The sequence below is a fragment of the Bombus bifarius genome, unplaced genomic scaffold (genome assembly GCF_011952205.1).
Source record: "Bombus bifarius isolate JDL3187 unplaced genomic scaffold, Bbif_JDL3187 scf7180000008379, whole genome shotgun sequence".
Taxonomy (NCBI): Eukaryota; Metazoa; Arthropoda; class Insecta; order Hymenoptera; family Apidae; genus Bombus; species Bombus bifarius.
The window spans coordinates 117,354-142,659 of NW_022884629.1; the positions used below are offsets into that span (position 1 = coordinate 117,354).

At 38.7% G+C, this 25,306-nt stretch overlaps 1 protein-coding gene across 1 annotated transcript in view; it reads left to right on the top strand.

Moving 5' to 3' along the window:
• Positions 1–258: 258 nt before the first annotated feature.
• Positions 259–25,306, top strand: part of LOC117212793 (neural cell adhesion molecule 1) — a 299,315-nt gene continuing 274,267 nt past the window's right edge. The window contains exon 1 of the mRNA XM_033457831.1: positions 259–1,353. Within this exon, the coding sequence (XP_033313722.1) occupies positions 1,230–1,353 (124 nt within the window). The 5' untranslated portion in view covers positions 259–1,229. The remainder of the gene's footprint in view (positions 1,354–25,306) is intronic.

The following is a 25,306-nucleotide window of genomic DNA, read 5'->3' on the forward strand; positions in this document are numbered from 1 at the left end:
GCTTTTCTTTTTCCAAGAGACCCTCTCGGCTAGTCTTGATACGCGATACTGCGCGAGTAGAGACGAGAGAAGCAAACGAAAGAGCGAAAGACGAGCGGAGAGTGCGAATGGGACAGCCCTATCAACGAAACTATGCAACGGAGAAAGTGAGAGAAACCGTGCGTTCAATACGCATGCGAGGTAAAGCATGTGCGCGGGCGCGTACAACGCAGGCTCTTTTCGATCGACGTAGTACCACGACTGTGGCAACGACGTCGCGGAGCAGGAGGACGACGTAGACGACGGCAGCAACGGCGACGATCCACGACGTCGACGTCGGCAGCTGGCTTCGCTGCCGTGGTGGTGGTACTAGTGTCATAGCGAGCTGGCTGGTTCTATGGTAGGGGTAGCGCGCAGAAGTGGGGCGCGAGTAGCGGTGGAAGGGGAAGCTGGAGTAGTGGTGGCAGGCAGAGCGACAGTGGCGACGCTAACGTCGGCCGTGGCAGCTTAGCGTAGCGGTGTACACCGCACGGCTCGGTGTTGCTGATACAGTGTGGAACAGCGAAATCTCGCCAAGTGCGAGTGGCGCGCATTACATCGTTCCCGGTCGACAGTCAAAATCATATTTATCGAACGTGAATTTTCATCGGGAACGTGACGTGTACATCTACATATAACGTAAACGGAATAATTCGCGCGGAAAAGTTGGGAAGTCGGAAGTTAATTAATGTTAAAGAAGTTATAAAGTAGTGTGATATGAAATCGAGAGAAAGACCGGGAGAGAAACGTGTCGAACAATCGCGTGCGATCGTTGCACCGTGAGTGATGTTATTATCGTTTCGACAATGATCACGCGTGTTCTAACCACTTGCGTGGCTTCCTAACCCGTCACGAAACCTCTACGTAGTTGCATCTGACGGAGTTTAAAGTGATTTTTCTAGTGTGCTTCTTTCCTATTCTGCGTCGCGTTTTCGTGTTCGATTGCGATCTATCGTTAGTGTCGATTAATTTCGATCGTCGTGTCGGTTAATTGTTACTCCATGTTACACTGAAGAAGATGTGGGAACAGTGTGTGAAAGACACGCAGGACGAGGATACAGGAAGACAGTCTCCGTGAAGGCGAGTCAAGGCAGAGATCCTTCGATCTCGATTAATTCGAAGAAACATACGGTGTCGGTGGAATTGGTGGATGATGATGCTTGACAATCGGTTGCTATGATCGAGCCGCGGAGAGTTCACGTGGAACGATCATGATTTACCTTAGGCTGCACGTCGGGAGGAGTCTACGGTGCAACACGAACGCAAGACACTGGAACGTGTTCATCGTGCCACTCTTCCCACTCTGGATTATCGGCGCCTTTTGCGTAAAGGACAGTGAGTACAATACATAAATAGCTCGATATTGAATGTTATGTTTGGTTCGTGAATTGCGACGCATTCCCGGGACAAGTCGATGTTTACTAATCGCTCTCGGAATACGAAAGTCGTGTTTGTATACGTGACCTACTCAAAAGTTATATTGATCAACTTTGTAAACAGAAAGTATGAAAAAGCGATGATCGTTACAAACACTGTTTTTTTTCTTTTTTTTTTAAGTTTACCTTACGATTTATGTTATCCTGATGTGACGAATAAATCTTATGGGAGTACGTCGTTTGTTTTTGAAAATTGGATATGAATTATCTACTTATTTAAGGAAATTAGGAAATTAATAAGAAGTGCGGAGTGTTGATCAGTTTGGCTTCTGAGTGGCTGATGTTCGTTTATCCTTGAATTTCAAATGTACCATGTACTTACCTACGTTTAAGCAGATGTCCTTTTATAAGGGAACATTCCATTATGTCACTTACCAAATATCTGAATAAATGATAGAACTTTAAAAGGAAATATGAGAAGGAAAATTTCGCATAATGAATAACAAATATACGCCTTACGCAGGTTGTGTGAAAAGTATATCGATATGCAATTTATAGATGCCACTTTTATATTAAGATAGGAAGAAGATACATTGAACGTCCTTCACAAACGTGAAAACAAATTTCCGCGTTTTTCAGCGGAATGATTGATTCGAACTATTTCGTGAATATCGTAACTTCACAAAATATCAAAGCCATTTTTACCGACGTTCTGTGTATTCGAACAACTCAGAACGCGTGCTGTATCGCTAGAGGCATAAATACTCATGTTTCATACCCGCATTGCCTTCTGTCTCGAACGTAATGGTCTATGTCCTTAATGCTATAGGTTATCTTCCTTCTCCGCTCGAGTAACTTCTCGATACAAGTACTTCGAGATCCACCATACTCTCTACCTCACGCGAAGCGTCCAATAGTTCGATCATTAAACTCTTAGCGCAATAAAACCAAAAAGCCATCATTAAATACATTGGATTAAATACATTAAATTAAATACATTAATTAAATTAATGGAATTAAATATGTACAGCGATGAAGGGAAGGTATGTTGGCACAGACCAGATTTTTATGTAAATCCTATATAAATTTACGATACTTTATCTAATTTACTTGTAAAATATCGCTTTTCAGTTTGAAGCTTAAATATAACATAAAAATTCATCATCGTTAAGCAGCTTCACGATGAAGCTAAATAATACGAGATATAGAATGGACTGTTCTTAGCAACATATAAGATTTCGATTATTAGGTTAAGTAAAAAGTTCTGAGCGTTTTTCGCTAGATGTCTTTAGTGAGCCATATCTCACGATGTGCACATCGCATCGAGTCATAGTATACACCGATTTCAAGGTGATATTACGCATCAAAAAGGTTCTTTGTCAGTTTTGTGTTCGGTGAAGCCAGTTGTGTGTTACAGCGTTCGAAAATGGAGATAAAAAAAGAGAAAATTCGATACATTCTTCAGTACCACTACGACCAAGGTGAAAAGGCGGAGCAGGCGGCCAAAAAAATTTGTGCTGTTTATGGACCCAGTACAGTATCGAATGCAACAGCAAAGCGGTGGTTCCAACGATTCCGTTCTGGTAATATGGACGTCGAAGATGAGGCACGCTCTGGTAGGCCAATCGTCGAAAATGTGGATAAAATCATGGAAATCGTCGAGTCGGACCGGCATGTGAGCACTTATTCCATTGCCCAGGAACTGAAGATTAGCCAGAAAACCGTTTGGAACCATTTGCATAAGGCTGGTCTCAAGAAGAAGCTCGACGTATGGGTGCCACATGAATTGACGCAAAAGAACCTTTTGGACCGAATTGATGCCTGCGATTCTTTGTTGAGACGTAACGAAATCGACCCATTTTTGAAGCGGATGGTGACTGGCGATGAAAAATGGGTCACATACGAGAACAACAGCCGAAAAAGATCGTGGTCCAATCGCGGTGGGCCGGCCCAAACGATCGCCAAGCGTGGATTAACGGCCAAGAAGGTTTTATTGTGTGTTTGGTGGGATTGGAAGGGAATCATCCATTATGAGCTGCTCCCATCGGGGCAAACACTTAATTCGGACCTCTATTGTCAACAACTGACCAGACTGAAGCAGGCGATCGACCAGAAGCGGCCAGAATTGGCCAATAGGAAAGGTGTTGTGTTCCATCAAGACAACGCCAGGCCGCACACATCTTTAACGACGCGTCAGAAGCTCCGAGAGCTTGGCTGGGAGGTTCTATCGCATCCGCCGTACAGTCCAGACCTGGCACCAAGCGATTATCACCTTTTTAAGTTTTTGCAAAATTTTCTTGATGGTACAAAACTGGCCTCAAGAGAGGCTTGTGAAAATGAGCTGGTCAAGTTTTTTACCAATAGGGACGAGGACTTCTTCAACCGCGGAATTATGAAATTGCCTTCAAAATGGACAAAAGTAATCGAACAAAACGGCGCATATTTAATCTAAATCGAATAATCTTGACTATGTTAATTTCATCGTCGAAATAAAGCGAAAAAGCGCTCAGAACTTTTTACTTCACCTATTTCAAATTTGATGCGGGAGTCTATTCTGGAACAAGTTTATAAGTTAATAATAATAACGCGTATTATAATCGTTAACAATAATAGTAATGCGTTAAGATACAGGACTTCACCTATAGATTGATAAAGAAAAGATGTAGGATATATGACTATATATAAGATATATTTTTAATTTAGAGAAATTCCACCTGTTCATAACAATTATTCGGAATGACGCGTATTCGTTTCAGAAACCGAGATCTATGTCATAACCATTTACTTTTAACGCTCAAAAATGATGTTCTTGAGGAGAATTAAATAAAGATCGCGTCTTTTTGCAAACTTACACAGTGTTTTACAAAAAAGAAGCTAGTCTGTGTCCATACTGTTTTCCATTAATGTATATTTGTAAGATTCGAATATTTTGACATAAACAAATCAAAGAGGAAGCCGCGTTCTTTTCCAAAAGATTGTCGTTCCAAAAGAAAGCATTATTTCCTGTCGAGAGATAGGGTTGTATCTGCGGGAAATCTTCCAAGGGATGAATTCGATTGTTGCTTCTTACTTGATATTCCAGCAGCATCGTCCGATAATCTCGTCGTTGTCGCATCGGACTTCATTTGGTAGGTGAGACGCCAGGGTAACGTCGTTATTTGAAATTGCTCGTCGAAAGAAAAGACCATTCTCTGCAGCTCCGATTTTGCATAGAGTGGGTTCACCCTAGAGGTAATGGGATCGCGACAACCCAATTCCCTACAAAATTTCGACGTTCGTTCGATACGTGAAACTTCTCGAGCTTTGATACACGAGCCCGGGTGATAAAATGTCAAGAAAATTGTCAAGTAGACTTCAGGCTCGCATTAACTCATCTATAAGATGCTTGGAGTCGACTGTATAATCCGATCGCATATAACTGGTCCGTTTCGTTAACCTTTCGTTTTTCTAGCACGACAAAGCAATTAACGAGTTGCTCGTCAAAATTCAACAGCAACTAAATGGAACGGTCCATTGAATGTTCATTGCAGGTTTAGATATATACTAGAACCGTAACGCTATCCGTCACAGTGCTTTTTTGTTGTTTCAGGACTTGATCTTTATTATATATTAAATAATAAATGATAGACTATATAAGATATAAAAGATAATAGAACTTCGTTTTATATGCACTTGTCGGGAAATAAATAGTTTACACGTACGTATAATTAGAGTTCGTATAAGTAGAGTCAATTGATATTTTCCAATACCTATGGATTTTTTGTTCATATAGTAGGAATTTACGTTTACAGTTAGGTAACTGGATTGTAGATGGACCAGTAGAATTTCATTTAATCCGTTAACAACCAAAATTTCGGTCGGAATAAATGGGATTCATATAAACGAAGTTCCGTTCTATTGTTATATAAAACAAAGCTGCAGTGAATAAAGTAACAGTAATATTTTAGCTGCACAACTCTTAATCTCGGTGGTTTAAAGTTTAAAACATTCGATTTGTCTGTTAACTGCATCGCTGACCTTTGGCTATTACCTGAATTTTCATTGATTCATGCACTTCTCACAGCTGTACATGTGCTCTCGCATATACACACATTTACCTTTCCTATTTCCTTTTCCTCTTTCTTTTTTAAATTCGCCCCCTGATTTTTTAATAATCGCAGACCTCGAAAAGTTTTTATGTATATTCTTCGCTTAAATTATTCCCCCGGAGAGTTCAACAACCTATCTAGTCCAAGGTAAACAAGTTTCCCTGAACGTCGCTTCAAAAGAAGTAGCCAGATTCACTTTGACCCGACCCGTCCGTTCAGGGTTAATTAAGATCCCGCGAATCGATCAGTGTTTTCCACTTTAATCGGCGTCGAACGATCCAGCGGAAGTTCTGCCGCGCGTTACATATTCATCGTAACGCCAGTGGTGGACGCAGTTGGACGCGCGTCCGCTCAAAGACAACTTCCCGCTTTGACTCGGTTCACAGCGTCGTATTAAGCCGTGCATCGGTTCTGGCTGACTTCTAACCGGAAACAAGACGAACGTCGCACGATTGCCTTCGTCTTAGTTTGGTATTCAGCTTGTTTCTTGACGTCGACGATATATAAGCTATATACATGTATAGAAAGTTTCCAAACTCTGACTTGGATTGAACAGAGAGTAATAAAGGATGTTGAAAAGAACATATTTCTTATTTAATGTACGTATGGTTTTATCCTTTTTAATAAAGTTTAGAAGATGCTGGTTTGGTACGCTTATAGATATGCAACCCGTTTGCAACGACGTTTGCAACGTCTATGTGGAACTTTTCTTAAGTTTTGAATAGAAAATTGATAGGATCGAGATACAAAACGAAGCAACATAGTGCTGAGTATTACCGAATTCAGAGATTACGTTACGGTGATTTTACGTTTTGATGGTTTCGAGATATTCTGATATCATCAAGAAAATGGTGCGTGTTGAAAGGATTGTTCTTAGGTAGGCGTTTGTCAATTCACATTAGTAAATTCTATTAAAATGAAATTGTGGTTATAAAAAGTAAATCCAAAAAGAGAGGCTCTTATAGTGGTAAATTCTAATGCAAAAAATAGTGTTTGTAATATCATCACTTTTATTTATCTCTCAATTTATAGGGCTGATGTGGCTTCTCAACAGCTCATATCTTATTGGTCAGGAAATGTTGCTTTTTCGCTTTTCTCTTTGTTATGCTATATTTCATTTAATCCACAATATCTAAACACCCTATACTAAACAAACTCTGATTTATCCACGGAAACACGAATTCCATCCTGTCATCGCAATTTGTTTCGTTCATGTCGACCAACAGAGGGTCTCCAAAAGGAACGAACAATTTGCTAGTCTTGGAAATCGCAAGAGCTCTGGGACGCGTTTCTCGCGAAGATTTAACGCTCCGTGGAGCCGGTGCAAAAAATAGAGACGCGTGGAAATTGCCAGGTCGCAAAACTTCGCGGACGTTGTATACGTACGAATTGCGTTTCCCTTGTCGCGCGATGAAGTTATAGAAGTTGGATGCAACTAAGTCTGTCGGGGAAAGTTTTTCCAGAGCCAAGCTCGTCGTATGTTTTGGAGGCTCGCGTCGGAAATATGTGTCGGGTCGATTCGTCGACTGAGTTTCGACGCCGGACGGAACCGCTAGCGGTCCTCGATATCTTCCCTCGGTGGGGATATTACTTTTTAAGGTTTCGAGATTACGCGGCTATTTATTACGCGTTCTGCGATAGAACAAGCCATTTACGAGACAGCCATAAACAGCGGAGATTAAGCACAAGGCAAAGCTTCTAGACGCAGGTCGAGTCAAGTATTACTATGTCCTCTGTTGAAAGTAATGGTTATACTTAGCGTGTATCGCCAATATTCGCCGCGATATCTCAAGGATGATCATTTTAGCTTGTTGAAGGAATAACATGGATGTAGTGCATTAGCGAACACTATATAGTCGGATATAGTATTATATCTACATCGTGAAATTTCCTAACGCATCGTGTTAAAATGGAGAGATAATGGAAAGAAAAAAGAATGAGAAAGCAAAGAAAAGGGAAACAGTTCAGTTGGATAGTGGATTCGTTGATAGGGCTTCCCAATAAGCTCGAGCCTTAGGCGAAAGGATAGTAGAGGTTGGCTCGCTGGATGCACTTGTGTGAACGGCATGATTAAAGAGGATTTTCTAGGATATTATGTCCGTGTAAATTCTTGGCGAGAATCTCTTAATTAAACATTATGGTTCATTTGTCCAAATGTGAGAGATTCGTATTTGAGAAATATCAAATTCGTTGGTGATTTATGACAAAGCTTTCAAAATTTTCTTTGAAAGAATTTGAGGAACGTGTCTTTCTCAATCCATGGTCTACATTATTTTAAAAATTGGTACGGTAATTATTATAAGTTGAATATAACGCAGTAAATATGTTAGTACATAACCTTTATTAGTCGAATTGTTACATTTTATCATTAATTAGTGTTGTCAATGTCAGTATATCCATTTTGTAAATTAAACTGCGTCATAAATATGTACGTACATTGTAGTCTTCACAATATATCTATAGTTCGAGGTATTTGCGATGTAATTTGGACTCTATACGAAGAGCTGTCTATACTATAAAACGCCTTAAGAAGTGCCATATCATACCTAATTACCTATCAACCCGCTTCTCATGTTTTCTTATGATCAGCTCGTTGAGCTTGACACGAGGCTCATTTTCTCCGAAGCCTGTTGAACCTCCGCCCTATTCTTCTACTTAAAATTTCACCAGTTTCAATCGCTTTCGTGTGATATTTCCCACACAATGGTTATTTATTTAGGGCCGCGGTTTCACCAGGCAGCTCAAAGTTCGGAGGACAGCTTCTGTCGACTCTATCATAAGTCAAAAAGTTGTGACATCGTTTACGCGTTCATCATCCTACATCTCGCAACTCATCACGTGGACAGATCGCGCGTCACTTCGTTGCACTCCTCTTCACGCTCATGTTTCATCCCCACGGCAAACAGATACCAATCTGTCCTCGGAATTTTGAGCCGAGCTTACCTCGAGCAGAGCGTTCTTCTGCTAATCGTGCTGCAAATTTACCAGTTAAAGCAGATTGCTCTATTCGCTGTTTGCTTTGGGATTTTGGTGCTTGAAATATAGAATTTTGATCGGTGGCGAACTCTCCATTGATCGGGCAGGCCTAAAATAGCGAATATTTTTATGATATTTAAGTTTTGCGAAATCTTAGACTGGATTTCTAACATATATTGTAGCATCTTATTCTAGTCATTCTGATTACCTACGGAACAATATAATAAACTAAATATATGATATACAATAAAACAATTTAGAGTGTGAAACTTTTTTATGTTCGTACATAAAGTCTGAAAGAATGAATATATTGGTCGAAGAATAAGTTACTTCCTTTGTGGAGTTGATTTAACCCTTCACTAAAAATGTCAATATCTTCGCTACTAGGATCACAATCTCATGAATTATCTGATAATTTTAGTCGTACTAAATCAGTCTTACTATAACTAGTATAACTATTTTGTTCAGTGAAGTATATATTTATTTGATAAGTGGCTTTATAAGTGAAGATGCTCAAATGTTGAATTTTTCGAAATTCTCTGTTAGATTATAATAGTTACATAAAAATTCGGATTTCTTTTAGAGACGAGTGGTCTATCATTGAGAGTCAAAATTGAAAGAGAAGTTTAAAGGACAGATTGGTCAATTGTGGGAATGATCGATACAAGGAATACATTGGGCAATTGTAGAAATAAGAGACAAGATAGAATAAGGGAATAAGATACAAAAAATATTTCGAAAATTTTAACATCGACATTGATCTCCCGAAATCAGTAATCATTGTATGGATAAATCGTTTGTCAAATATATTACTATCAAATTACTCTAGTAGTAATTCTCGTTTTATTTATTCCGTTGCCTACCAATCCTTCACCATAGACGACGTATTGCAGCCGGGTAACAGAAACTTCCAAGCAACGTGAAACGTTCCATAAAATATAAAACGTCTGTCCCCGTTTCTCTCGCGTTTCTCCAAAGAAACGACGGGAAACGTAGCCAGTCAGCGATTACCCGGATATTCTGTCGCGAAAAGCAACTTACCGGTGACGTGTTTCGCCAGAGTCGTGCACGACAACGAGTCGTCGTTTCGTCCCCATAACGTGGATATCTTCAACATGTAGAAACGTTCACAGTCATCTTATTATCGCATTATTAGAGTAACACGAATTCCAATTGCGGCCTTTACGCGCGTGTTTCACCGTAGGATACGTCCGCGATATTATTCGGACAATTCGCGCACGATGTAGATGTTCATCGTTTTGGAAATTCCTTTGCGTGCTCTTCTGATAACCGAATTATGGATGTTCACCGAATCTCGTTACACAAGGCCATTGAAATCGCTGGAGAGATCTCCGCGCTCGTTACCAAATATCTCACGTAATATCGCGCGTGTAGAACGATTGATTTTCGTGATTCGCGCTGCCCTCGTTCCATCTATCTTCTCGCTTCCTTTCCCCGTTTATATCGGCCGAGAGTAATTAGGACAATTTTTATAAGCTGCGATATATGGAAAATCATTGGAGAAATATTCCGTCCTTCTTGTTTAAGCGTCCTATTTAACATTTTGGAATATTCGAGGAAAATTATCATTGAAACGAAAGGCTGGAGAAGATAATTAATGTTATGAACAATAGGGTTTCTATTAAAGGAATATCGAATAACGTACGCGTTCTAGAGTTAAGGAGATATACAGATGGATAGAATTATGACATTTTGTATAATGCTGAACTGAGTTAAAATTCCTATATTTTGACACTATTTGACCTTTATCCTCTTCAAACATAAATTCTCGCACGAAAATGAAGATCCTTTTTACACGTCAACTCAAGCCCACCCCATAAGTAGCATGCTATAAACATTTTATTAACTTCTACACCTAATATGTGCGAGGAATTCAACACTGTAGATTCAGCAAGAAGTAACCAATTACTCTTTTTATGAGAAGAACTTTTGTGAACCGTTTAAAAGCCGTTTAAAAAGTATCAGAGGTTCGATAGTGACCCGAAGTCGCGTGACTCGTCACGTGTGTAAAAGTTGCAGGTCAATTAATCGACGTCGGGGCTCGCTCACGCTCGATGAAAAAGCTGTAAAGCGAAAACATCGGTTTCCCGGGTCGCGCGTCGCCTGAAAGGAGTTCAATTGCTCACGTTCGAGCGCGTGAGATTGCACCGGCGCGTAATTATTCAAATTGACCGGCCGCCGTCATTGTTATCGATTCACGCTGGCAAAAAGCGAAGAATTATCTCGACCTTTCACAAAGTTCAACCAGAATGTTACGTGCGTGCGAACGAAACCATAATCGTCCTTGTAAATCCGCGCACATTAATTATTTGATTTAATTGTAAGGATAATTAACGCGAAAGAATTTTTCTTTTCTGCTTCTGTTCCCATGGAGTTTGGTAATTGGAAATGTTTATAGCTGAAAATTACAGAGAAGTAAAGCAGCGATTGTTGGCCACGTTTGTGATTTAATAGCAGCAATTGCTCGATCATGGGATTACACGAGACTTTATCGCCATGCCGACATCCAGTTTGTATTTTAGCTCGTTCGAACAAATGACCATTATTAATTCTATAAAATGTTGATCGAGCTTTTTATGTCTTCGTGTTTCTTTCTCGAATATCTATAGGCTTTTTATAAGTCGATGAAGGATTTTAGTTAGTTTAATCGATCGATTAATATTCGTTTAATTGTTTTCTTTAATCATTCCGATGTTCCATTTTCTGTATTCTTTTCAATATGATTGTAAATACACGTATCTTAGTTTCTCATAAGAAAATATTCTCTACTAAATAGCATAATATTAAATTTTTATGCACATAACAATATGATCCTGATCTGAGTTCTACGATTGTAAGAGATAAAATCTATCTTCAGTATATCCTACTATAATATAGTAGCATAAATTTTACAGCTTATATATCTGCATACATAACGCGATTATTAACATTCATTTCCTACAGGCAGCTAAAAGCGTTTTTATGTAAAGTATCTTTCAGTCAAATTTTTATTCTATCTGATACCAGAAATTATTTCCAAATAATTCATCCTACATTTTTCCTCACTTTACTACGTTCTCGAAGGATAAATGACATACCAAACGAACTCTATATCCCTTTGAACTGACGTACCTGAAACTAATAGCTGACGATAGGATTTATCCTGTTTATCAATCCTCTTTTCACAGACCCACACGAGTTAGAGTCGCTAAACATTCTAGTAGAAGTACGTCTTTTCAACACGAATGCCAACTTACTAGAGACCAACCAACTTAGAAAGGTCCCTTCACCAAAGTTTGGCAGTTTCTCCTCTGAATTTCCGTGGGGACTCACAGATTGAACGAATCTCGCGCCCGGAGTGTAACGTTTCTGAAGTCCTGGAGGCAGCCAACCCCAGACGCAATGTTTCCGCGTGTTACGCGTCGATTCAGCGTATCTGGCGCATAAGTCGCGATCAAAGGAAAGCCCCATTGGCAATTCTCGCGGCTATGATCGCCGTCCTGCCATTGTGTCTCCTCGGGACGTTAATTTGCACCGTGACAATGGACACGTGGTTTTTCTTTGTTCGATATTAGGTGAATTTCAAAGGGTAGATAAAAGGATGGAGATAAAGAAAACGACAGGGAAAAAAGGAAATGAAGGACCGGTGAGAAAGAAAGAAGGGGTAGCGAAATTACCGAGATGAGAGCCACATGAGGCGGAGTGGAAGCATAGAAACGAAGGAAAGGGATAAACAAAGAGGAAGGGGAAAGCAGGAGAGACGTAACGAACCATCGTGGTCCTGAAGTACGATCGCTACACCGTATACAGAATGTTCCGTGTTCGCTTTTACGAGGCTCTCTAGCGACGATAACGTGCAGTTTCGAGATCGAAGCTCCCAATGAATTGTCTGACGCTACGCAAACCGTGAAGGTCTATTCGACGTTGATGAAACATAATGGGTATCCTGCGACGACTTTTATTATACACTTGGAACTAGGTGGAGGGAGGCACACCTAATGTATGTGAAAAACGTACAGGTCTCGATAAGACGCGGACAGAAATTTACGAGGCTCTTAAACGCGAGTCGCGAACAAACTTTAGGTTAGAGTTTGATACGAGCACGATGAAGAGTGCGGATAATTGGCCTGAAAATGCGGTGTTGTTCACCGATAAAGCGTAATCTTAGAAAACCTGCGTTTGGATAATAATTGGATCCATTACCCCGTTATTATTTTTATCATGATATGTGAGAATAGCATTAAAAGGAAGGAAAGGTATTTCTAAACGACCATTACCGGATAAATATTATCGGACGAACGAATTGGATTGTAAATACAATTAAAGGACGGACTGGGTAGGGTTAATTGAGTGAGAAGGATATTTAGGTCGACCTAAGTAATTTCCCTTGTAAGTTGTCAAATTCGGATGGAGACGATTTTAAATGATCTATATTTGAAAACATACTATTTAACTCGTTATTAGCAGTATAATGAATTAACGGCCATAATTCTCTACGAGAGTAGAGTTTCTTTTAGAAAGTAGTAGCTTCTACTCATCAGAAGGGAAGAAATTTGTCCGATTGAAACTAAAGTATTATACCATTATATTAAATATTTTCTACTTATACATAACATCTACTTATACTTACATAAAATATTTTCTACTTATTTGTACTTCTACTTATTGTATAGGAAACACCCTGTACAATTAAAAGTTCGCAATTCGAAAGCGAACGGAGTGGTTTTATTTCTATACTTGGACGTAAAGTTTGATTTCAATAGAACGGAAATTATGGACCAGGAGTGTTGTAGTGCGGGATTACGCGAAGGGATGTTCCGCGAATTCCTTGCGCAGTTCCGGAAAATCTTCCAGATCATAAGTTTTACGGACGAGCGAGGTTTACACGATCCTCCGAGCGACGTTAATTGCGGAAGATTTTGCAAATGGAGCACTGTGTGAATTACCGTGGTAGATAACGCATTCCTTCTCGGCTAAAATTTCATTCGCCCTTCCTCTGCCGTACCTATCGCCGTTAATTTTGCGTAAAAATAGCCGAAGAGAAAATGTTTAAGCGTGGCAACGTTGATTCAGAGAATATTAATCAGAACGTACGAGCCACCGTTATTGTTTAATATTTATGTCCGACGCGTATTTCACAATTTCGCAGAAATTTAATAAACGCCGCAGGGCAAATGTTACTTCGCTGTAAAATGACGCTAGGACGTTCCACGCAAGGTAATAGGGTGTGGAATATAAAATGCACTGTGAACCTCCGTAAAGTCCATTCACTTATCTCGTCAAATTTCCACGAAATAAAATTGAGTATCTTTTTTCTCTTCCTTCTCTTCGATTCCTCTCTTTCTCCTTTCTTATTTTTTCTTTTTTTTATCTGCAAAAGCACCTTGGCGAATTATGTAAATGTAGCCAGTCAGCGAGAGACGCGACCGATCTGCGGAAATCCTCATTTTTCGTGCGAACGACTCACGAATCCATCCCCCGTCGTCGAATTGCTCACCGGTACGGCGTTTCATCGTTCTAAAATCTGTTCACGAAACGCGGATTGTATTTTATCTCTCCTATCACGAGTACTTTTGATACTTCAAACTTTTGGTTATTCAAAAAATTACGTTGGTAATCGTGTATATAATTTCAACGAATTTTAGAGAAACTATCGGGATAAATTTTATGCCCTTCTATATTTTATTAAACTCGATGAACGTTCCGATCTGCGTAGAATTTTTGTGGTTTGAACGAGAAATGGTTTCGCAGGACGTTAAGGACTCTCCGAATTCTATTACGTTTCTTTGTTAAGAGGATCTTGCAACGGTTTGAATAGATGGTAACCAGATGGTGTTAATTCTAAGTCCAGGGGATATGGTAGATATTCCATAATTTTTCGATTAAAAATAGTGTTAATAATAATAGTGTTATGTTCATGAAAGACAACGAAATTAATCAGAAAAATTCTACACTTATTGGAAAGCTTGTGGAACGTTTTGAGAAAGTAATAGAGATTTCATAAAATTACGTTATTCATTAAACATAAGGAAAGTTTCTGTTAAAAATAAAAAGCTTTCGTCCAACCTAATAGATTGTAAAATACACATGAAATTGAAATTTTCGCGAAGAGCGTTTAAAGAAAATTTCAGCACGGTATGCGTACGATGCGTATCACTAATTACTCACACCACCTTTGGCTGCACTCCATGCAATTTACCGAGGGGACTAGGCCAAAGTGAATGTTAAGAGCGCTTCCATACCACAGAGACACCGCGCGACGAAACTTAACCAAAAACATATACAGAACACAATTCGTCGGTGTATAAAGCTCGTAGTTAGATGTCACGGTGGGTACCTTAATGCGTCGAACAGTAAACGTACTTCCTCCTCTCTATTTGTTTAGAAATATACGATTGTGATACAAGCGAACTCCATTGCTTTTGCATCCTGAAAACACATGGTGGTGTTAAGCCGTAAAATCGATATGCTCACCAAGTCATAATATGAATTGATCCTTCAAGCTTGTCAAGTACATTAGAACTTTCTATTTACGGATCAATAGTTTACTTGTTGTACGATGTCCTCGGTTTCATAGTTACTTACATAGTTTGTTTCTTTTCCTGATCAATTATGAGAGTTCTATACAATGTTGGATATATTAAAACGAAAATCTACTGTGTCGTAAGCAGATTCACGTAAGCTTCGTGCGGTAGACATCAGTGAACCACGAGTGACGAGTTGAATTGTGAAATTATTTGAATAAATCAATTTTCGTCAGTTAGCCAAGATTATGAAAAATTTGCAATTCGATACTAATTAGTCTCGCATAACAGCGACTGTTGGCTAACCTATTCGCAAAAACAATAGTTGCGCACTGCCTGGGCTTAAACACTGGACACAATGAGACAATGTTACGAGTCTAAACATTTAGTCTGTCAAATGTAGCTGCAGCTATGTAGGTGCAGTTCAACAAAAACTATTACAGTCAATGTATCCAATATAGCCAATAGAAATAAAAAAGGTGGTTGCAGAATAATTTTGCTACCAATTCTCGTTGGTTCGTTATTCTCTTTCAAGAAGAATGATTGTAATATAATATATGTAGCCATTTTGCATCTACAGCATCAACGTTTGCATTCAACGTTGTACTTTCAGAATACAAAAATCTAAACAATAAATCTGACTTAAAATTCAAATAAAAGAAAAATTACTTCTCATTATAACATTATAAAAAACCCGAATTCAGAATTACACATAACAATTGTTAGTGAAGTGTCGTGACGATATTTCAACTATAAAAACTGCCAGTAAGCTTTTGACATACGGATACGTCATTCGTTATGAATGGATTAAAACGTCATCAGCTAGCGCGAAAATTTATTTACGTACAAGACCTCGCGTTGGATCATTGATCTATCATAGATGAAAGATCGGTGAAATTGTACGCTCGATCGAAGTTTCACGAGGCTATCGGTCGAGCATATTTGATGCAGGAGAACGCTCAGGGAGAATCGCAACGGGAACGCTCGCGCGCGGTTAGAAGCGATTTGGCGAAGCGGTTATGTTCGCGTAATGCCGTTTCCTGCAGGCTGAATACTTAAGCGTTCGCAGTCGGTCGGCAATTTTCATAAAACTCCGTTTTTTACTTCGGGGATCGAGGGTACGTAAGTAGTGTAGGAGGGACTAGCTAAAAGCCGCTGGTACCGTTAACCGACTCCGGATGTAAAAGCATCCGGTATAAATTATTAGCGAGGCAACATTATTACTATTCCTAATTTAACACTGCCTAGCCGGCCTGGCCGAGCTCCAATCTCGTGGCTTGCAGAAATTAGCGTCCATTTCTCTCGTAAGGGAGGGTGAATCCCAGCTTCGATCTCACTAAGGGATTCTCGATAATTGTATACGCTATACATAGAGGAGTTTTCTCCTCTTCGCTTCGTTATTGTTTCTAGTTTTTCTTTTCCGAACTTCTGGATTTGTAGAGGCGTGTTATACGTTGAGATAATATAGCGTGATGGTAGATTGAATTGTTGAGAAACGACGTTGGTTGATGTCTCGGATTTCGACTGGATTCGTTTAGATTAATTAGGTTAATTGGTCTAGGTAAGATTGGTCAGTTATTTAAGTAGCTAGATTTCAAATTGTATTAATACCGCGTCTACCAATTTCTTTAACATGTATCTAAATATATCGTGCATAATTAACTAGAATCGAAGTAATATGAAGAAAATGAATAAATATATGGATCATATTTCCATGTAATTACAAGGAAATGTTAATAATATTAACAACATTTGCATGTTCTTAATACTTAATTATAAGAAGAACAAATTTGGTACCAGTCATTTTGAATGGTTTTGGTAATTCTAGTATTAACACACTCTAGTGATGTGGTAGATTGAATTATTGAGAAACATCGTTGATTGGATATCAAAGAGCTAAAGGTTTCGACTGGACTCGTTTAGATTAATTACGTTAATTGATCAAGTTTAAATTAGTCTACTATTCAAGTAGCTTGATTTCAAATTACGTTATGGTATTATAGCAAGCTGATAGGTTGAGCTACTGAGAAGCAGCATTGATGGATGTCCCTGGGTTGAAAGTTCATTCAAGCTTCGTTTAGATTGGTTAAATCAATCGAACACGTTTAGATCGGTCAATTATTCAAGCAGTTTGATTTCAAGTTTCTTTTCGTGTAAGTCAAGTTACTTAATATGATCACCATTCACGATCGAATGGAAAGCAACAGGATAACTCGGTTTTCACGGCAAGGAGTCAAAAAGCGAATCTCGAGAAAATACTATTTTACTTAGACTCTTAACGTTGCTTAAAAGCTGGTCGAACCAAAAAATGAAGTTACACTCGCTCCAGAACTGCTTCACATAAACGAATTGATAATTCAGAATGAGATTTTTGGTAGCAAATTTCCTCCCTTCCTCGGTTATCATTCTTTATCATGTTGCGCTTCTATATATCATTTGGAATATGGCGGAACGTCAAAGAAGTTTCCAACCACTAGTTTCCCCACTTGAAAATATCTTCCTCCGCTCGTATATACATTTCCTCGTCCTTATCCATTATTCCCGTACTCTAGTTACATGACGACGACTACTTTCAACACGTAACGCGTGTGTACACGAGGCGCCCTATATCATCGCTCGGTGGAATGCTCGACGACAAGCCGCCCGCTTCTCGCCTCGACGTGGAGGATCTTCCTCGTTTAATGCACCTTCCGCTGACAACGGTGTCGTACTTCGCGAAACCCTCTATCGGGTATTGTGTTTTGCCGTTACGGAAACCGCAGAAGCTATTCTTCCAGCCAGTCTTCGAAGTCACTCGACCTATATATGCACACCTACACTAACGTTCAAAAGTATCCAGGCACTCGCTCACTTTTGACAAGGCGTATCTTAATTACAAAATGTCGGAGGGATCAGATTACAGCAATTTTAATTCTTTAATTCATTTTAACCATTAATCCTGATTAAACGAATGTTTGATAATCAATATGCAATAATGAAATTGACGTTTGTTGTTGTTAAATTTTATAGAGTTATTTTGCTACTTGCCGAACTATTTATCCGTGGATTTCTTAATCTTTTAATTATACGACAGACTAAGAGGAGTTGTAGAAATCGATAGAAGAGTATTTAAATAACAAGTCAATTGTTGTAATGCATATAGTAAATAATTAAATGCGCCATTGTTATGTTTTCTAATATGTATGCAATTAGACTTGTAGTATATGTAATTCGTACACTTTAGCAAAATTTGCTTACTGTTATTACAAATCGACCAAAACGTTCAAATACTTATGAGAGGTAGTATACGTTCGTGATTCTTCGCCATGAATTGAACGATGCTGGCCCATGAAATCGGTCGATGCATACATATGGCCAAAATTACGTTATTTAATGCGTTACCGGCGACGTAGTATCGTCAAATGTCACGGCAGCCTTGCTGGAAAAGGGAACGCTACCTTGCTGTTATTGGAAATATGGAGATTACACGAGGAGCAGAGGAAATTGAGGCGTTCGAAAGTTATTAGTATAATTTGAAAGTCTTTGAATGGATTGGAAGTGTTTCGAACCATGAGGCGGAAGATGTTTGACTGGGTAAATCGCGTTGGTTGCGGTTCGTACGTTAACGTTTCACGAATTTCCGAATGCTCTTGCGGAAACTTAATACCATGAGAGTGCTTGGTCAATTAACATTTCAACGAGGAACGTCAGTTAATGTTCTGTGTTAAATATTCACGTTACAGCGTGAGATATAAGTAATTCTAATAATATATAATATTAAACAAATATATCGAAATATCTTCGATATATCTTTAAATTTGTATATTGATATCATTACATGTAAAGGATACAGTTTGAACAAAAAGATTGCTCGCAAAGTACGTCAATAAATTATTACTATGGCGATATGATACATGGCTATTTTATATATTTTATATATTTTATATTTGAAACACTATTTTTAGGAGCGTGATATGCGTGATATGCGTGATATGCGTGTAGTATGTGATATAACGCTTCACTGACTATTTGTAATTTAGTTTTAATTCTTTTCTAATTTTCCTTTATTTTACATTGTGGCGTAAAATTATATAATATATGTCACATCATAATTCATTGGAAGTTGCGAGGAAACATAAAGAGGAAGTCGAAATTCAAGATAAATGACTGGATATTAAGTGAAGTTCGTGATAAAAGAAAATCCTCTTAATAAAGGAAAGTAGAAATTTGAGGAAGAATTGAAAGGTTAAAAGGATGTAAGAGCAAAGGAAGAAGAAAATTGTGGTAAAAATGTATCGACGCTTTGATTATGTATGAGATGTATGGACACTTGATTTATTAAAGTGGCTAGTTATAGGGCTTTTATTATTAAGATTCATGTTTTGTCATTACTGGCTGTATAACAGTGAATAAGGAATGGAGATAAAGTAATGCAATATTTTCTTAGCATATTAGCTATAATGTCTCGAAACAGTTCCATCATCCTGTGGATTACCCTCAACACTTTTACGCTAAGTTGATGGAGTAGCTGGCTACCACCAGTGGCTATTGCGTAAACAATAGATGGTGGCTGTGTCCACAAGTAATAATCGAGTGGATTCTGGTCAAGGGATCATGGAAACCAGGCAATTGATTCTCCGTGTCCTATCCATTTACCGGGAAACCGCTCATCCAAGTAGTCTTTAGCTTCTCGATTAATGGCAGGGCCAGAGCAAACTATATCTTAATCATAACCTCGTTCCATATCGAGGGACAGAACTAAAGCACACCGGTACTATAAATAGCAATTTCAGTCGGTAGGTACTTCCGTACGTCGAACCCATTTTCGTTAATATTACCTTCATTCACTCACATACACAAATTTTACTTTTCTAATCGTACGAAAAAGATACCTCGCAATGAAAACGTTTATATTTATACTTACGATACGATGCCATTTGGAATGTTCAAGTTCCTAATACGAGTCATAAACGCTAATTAAGCTAATGTCTGTAAATGGAATCTTATAGTCAAAACGGATTAAAAACAAAAGCATGAACTATTGTTAATTGTCGTTGTAATTAATAAAAAAAAGCTTCAGAATTTCAAAGAATTTACTTAGTCTCTGAATTTAACACAACGTATGGAAAATATTGAAAGTATGGATAACCAGAAGTTATATAATATTAAGAAACAGTCGTATTATTTCACCCCTGTCGTTACCTCGAAACGGACATATTTTTCCGGGGAAATACGATTCTCGTATCATTCGACGAGTTTTACGTCGAGACGGTGGCGCAATACACGCGTCTCTGATCGTCACTTTCGACGAGATGGATATACTTTATGTTGTTTTCAACGATATCGATGCTCGTTCGAGAGTCTCTTACGGATATTTTCGTTCCTTTATTCCCTGAATAACAATTCCTTCTTCTTCGACCGAACACCACGGGCCTTTATCGTCCTGGACGATATCGCCGTCGCGACTCTCACGGAAATACTCTGAATATAGTTTCTCGCGTTCCGTAGTTTTATTGCAATTGCTCTATATATGTGCTGTACTATATATAACGCTATATATGAGAAACACATAAAATATTTCCTTATAATGAATCCTATAATGCTCTGAAGTTTTTGAAAAGCAACTTTTAAATTCAATATGTTGTCAATTTCACATCAAAACTATTTTTGCATTTTGAGATTTAATACGTGTTTTTATCACCCTCTTGTACCTCTTCTTGAGAAATATTAACAACAGTAGTTACATAGATCATTATTAATCAAAGTGAACTAACGTAGCAACTAAAAAAATATTATAAAAGAAAGAAACACTGCTCATCACTTGTTGAAAACCTTATATCTTCCAACCTATGAGATTATTCCTTTTTTCAATCACTTCGTACAAATGACATAAAACTCGAAAAATCAATAGAAATGGACTTACCCTATTTTTTCCGTGTGGTTTTTATATTTGAACATATCTCAAGTTACTAAATTTGAAAATATGGAAAGACGCCAGTTCGTCCCTTTCCAATACAACAATATTCACCATATCATAAAAAATATCCAACTAAATGACCACTGTTGTGGAAAATACGCTATCAAACAGCTCTCTTTTTTTCCGCGCGTTCTCCCATATCGGGCGCAGCCTCCCGATTTCCGGAATAGAGGTTGGTCCGTATTTACGGATGGTATAACATTCCGATAGACAGATAACTAAGTATGTTTCGAATCAATCGGCGAGTTTTTTCCCAATCGTCAAAGGGATGCGTTGGACAACCAGAGCGATACGTAAAATCGCCGTGGGCTCTATGATTACTTTTATTGAACCGCTCGCTGACAGGATGCCAATTTTGCATTAACAGATTGCCCGAGTGCTGAGTCAAAATGATATCAAGGAACGTCGACGCTAAGTCTTTTTCATGGTGGAACGGTCGTTCTTCTAGAAGAAGTATGTATATACTTACTCGGAATTTCTTGTCGTCTAACAATGAGTATTGTTAAACTGGCGCGCGGGTCGTCGCCTTTTGATCGTAAAAAGAGGGATAACGGGACACGACGGGTCGTAGATTCGACGCTAATGCGCTTGCTATTCGCACGCGACTTACAAAGCCGACGTCGTTTCAAGCTTTTGACTATAATGCGTTCAATAATGTTGTGGATGAGCTCTCAAATTCGCAGGAAATTGATATCGTAAATATGAAAGACTCGTACATACGGAGTCTTATGTCTTCTTTTGTAGTGTATGTTATGTAGATACTCCATAAAAATATACAGACTGCTTTATATTTATGAATAAAGATGTACGTTAAGAAGGACGAGTAATTGGACTTTACTTGTTACATTCATTGGGAAACTCCAACTTTCATTTTATATCTATATGTATATGTAGCATTTTACGCTATGCGAATTGTATCGCAAATATTATACTATTATTTCATTTTTAGTATCAACATAAAATAACTAGAAAATATAAAATGCTGTGAAAAATTTGTAATAAATATCTTCGGATGTGTTGGAACTCATATTCAACGTAACTTGGAATTTTTTGGAACGAATCCTTGAAAAGGAATTGCTTATCGCCTTAATTATAAAATTGCATATTATTCCATTTCCATATATACAGGATTTTTAATATTCAATTTCATTTTGATGTTATTATAACAGTAGCTTTATCTGACTCGATGATTAACAATCAGCTAGCTGCAAGTGATTTAACAATAACAATATTTAATAATAACAACTGCAATACAATAATTACCAACACAAGGACACATCAAATTTAATCAAGTTTCCTGCACTCTCTATCCAAAGTGCCTAATAATACTCAAAGTACTAATTTTCAAACATCAATTCGATATTTACCCGATGGCCAGGAGATCGCTATCGGCGATTCAACGGTATGTCGACGAACAGGAGACGTTAGTCTGGCAACAACAAGGAAAGGGGATCCTTGTCGGTAATTTACGCTCATCTAAGGTACTTGAAGGCCGCCGAGGACACTCGAGGATAACGCGACGCCGCGGGTTCTTCGACGTAACGCGATAACGGTTGTCAGCCGACTAAGCACCTTTCGTGCGTTCGTAGTCAGAGTTCAAGAGCACTCGCAGGATATGAAGATTGCCGAGATTAACGGCATCTTTGTCGCGCCATTACGTTTTGTTCGTGCTGTGCTTCAGCTCCATCGACATCAGAAAACATTGTTGTCGTTGGAAGAAAATTGTAGCAATCGTGGTGTAACCAATGAAAAAACTTGGCTGATCGGTTGATCTTAGTGAATTGTGTTTAGATATTTGGTAAAGTGCCGTCTTTCTCCTGCGGCAACTTCCCAACTCCGATATTAAAGGAATTCGATCTGGTCTCTGAAAGAAAATCGTATCTGGTGACTACCTTACGGAGTTCTTAAAATTCTTTTCGGCCAAAATGTCGTTGTCGATACGCTCGATTGCAACGTTTCAGGAAAATGTGGAATGGGAAGGAGAAAATGCACACTGCTCGCGACTTCGACGTATATTACAGAATACTTGTACGTATATATGTTTAAGATTTCATTTACATTGCTAACGAGGTTTTATTTTTTAATTTTCTTATGTGAGGTTGTCACAAACGAAACATTCTGAAGAGAAGAGAATTCGTCTGATGTAATACCATACATCTTCAGATTTGTTCAAATTTTACCGATATAATCACGATAGTCGAGCCTCGTAACAGTGCTAAGGAAATTTCAGAATGCTTCGTACAACACACACAATACATCCGTAAAAACTATCCACAGTAGTTGAGCGAGTCGAGTGTGGAAAGATTTTGGATACGGGTATCGAATTTTAGATACAAGAGAAGGAAGGAAGGTCGATCGTTAGTTGGGATTCCAGCAAGAGCTGAAGAACGTATTAATTATGACAAGTTACTAGCGATGATAGGAGTTTTCGGTGAATGTGAAATCACTGGCCGCGCGAGTACCGACAAATTAGTGTTAATGGAGTGTCGTTACGTTCGAGACGAGGCTGAATAATTTACGCGACCGTCGGCCTCGATCGTGGACCGAGAGAATTTTAAGACGATTCCTCCGGCTGGATCGAATTATCCAGGTCTCTTCGTGCTCGGAATTTCTGTTTAATCTCGACATTAATCTCATTTATCTCTCATAGTCCTTTCTATTAAATTTCGACCTTCCGATGATACGTAAAAAAGGGAATTTTCAACGCTATATAGTAATTATTCGTCCATTAGTTGATTCACCGTTACGTTAATTTGTCAGAGTAAGGAACAATATTTGCTGGATGAGAGTAAATATTGACTATGTGCTTCAATCTATTTTATTCTGCAGAAGCTGTTCGTGATGGTATACTCGAAACAATGCTCCATTATGAAACAATGGCTGTGGAAACTTTGTGTGACTTATGACAGTCTGCTCCGCTCTCGTCTCACTGGCCTGACGTTGCTTTTTACTACTGAAATTACGCGACTAGTAGTAGAGAGCGGTACGGGTCGGTCATTAGAGATCAGAGACAACTTTGGTCAGGCACAGTACTCTCGTCAATATATCACCCAGCTAAATTGGAAGTTTCTTTGCCGTGTCGGAACTAAAGCACAGTGGCTCATAAAAGTTTCTGGGTATTTGTAGAAGCTTTTTATGAATATATTATACGTGTCAAACAAATCTGAAAATATCTCGTAAGTTCTATATTCGTTTTCAGACTAGTTTCAAATTCGATCGGCATAATCATGACAGTTGTATTTAGTTTCTATAAACTAAAATTTTTACTATTAAAATATTATTAAAATTTTTTATATAATATATAAAATATATACATGAACATTCTCTATAATAAGTGTTCAAACATCGCAGTGACAGCGAATCACTGTATCTATAGTACATTCACAATTTAGCAGTATCTCCAATTAGTTGAGATCAAGTCAACTTGACCAGTCATACACAGAAGCTTGAAGAGATATTTCAAGTCAAGGTAATGACAAATAAAGAGTCATCACATTACATTTATTTATCTGGAATCATGCAGATGTCCCAATTAATTCAACCGTGTCTAGCTTCAACCCTACACAAGCGATTGTAAATGAAGATCTTCCTTCCAAATATCCAACCAACAATTACCTCACCGCTTCCAGGCACTTGATGCAAAATTACCATTCTCAAAAACAGCTTAAAGCGCAGGTAACAAAACAAATCATCTCATTGTGGCGTGGAGCATACCAAATAACTTGGCCTTTTCCGCCGACAAAACACTCGTCGCCATTCGGACAATTAGCCCAGCCGGTAGAGGGAGCGAAAGGTTGAACGAGAATGTCGACCTTTCGCGGACCGGGCAATTAGAAAACGTGGAACCACGTTTTCTTGCCGGGTCTCCTTTCCCTCCTCTCGTCTCCCGTCGTTCTGTTAATGCACCTCGAGTATTCTCAAGCGGTTGTCGAAGTTAGAAGGTAACCAACCAACGGCCACGTCGTTTCGACGCGTTTAGCTAACGAGCGCCGTGCACGTCCCTCTATTTTCGATGGAAACCGAATTAGCCCTGTCGACTGGTTGGAACAGACGACAGTTCCGGTTGGTCCGTGAGTTCCGCTAACTGGATTTCGGAAAATCGCGAAGCTGTCTCGTGATTTCCGAGCGCCAGACGCCTGTTCTAATTCTTCCAGCCGGCTTTCTTACTAATTCTTCGAACGACGACTCTCGAGTAATACCTGGTTCGTGACGCTGCACTAATTAGAGGCGTCTTCCCTGCTCGAGCAACCGTTCCTTTTCCTTTTATTTTTACTTTTTGTTTTCAGAAATGGACGTTTCAATTTAGTAATTAGTTTCGGGTTTTTTGGTGATTATTTATGAGAGAAAGAGATTTAGCTAGGAGCGATA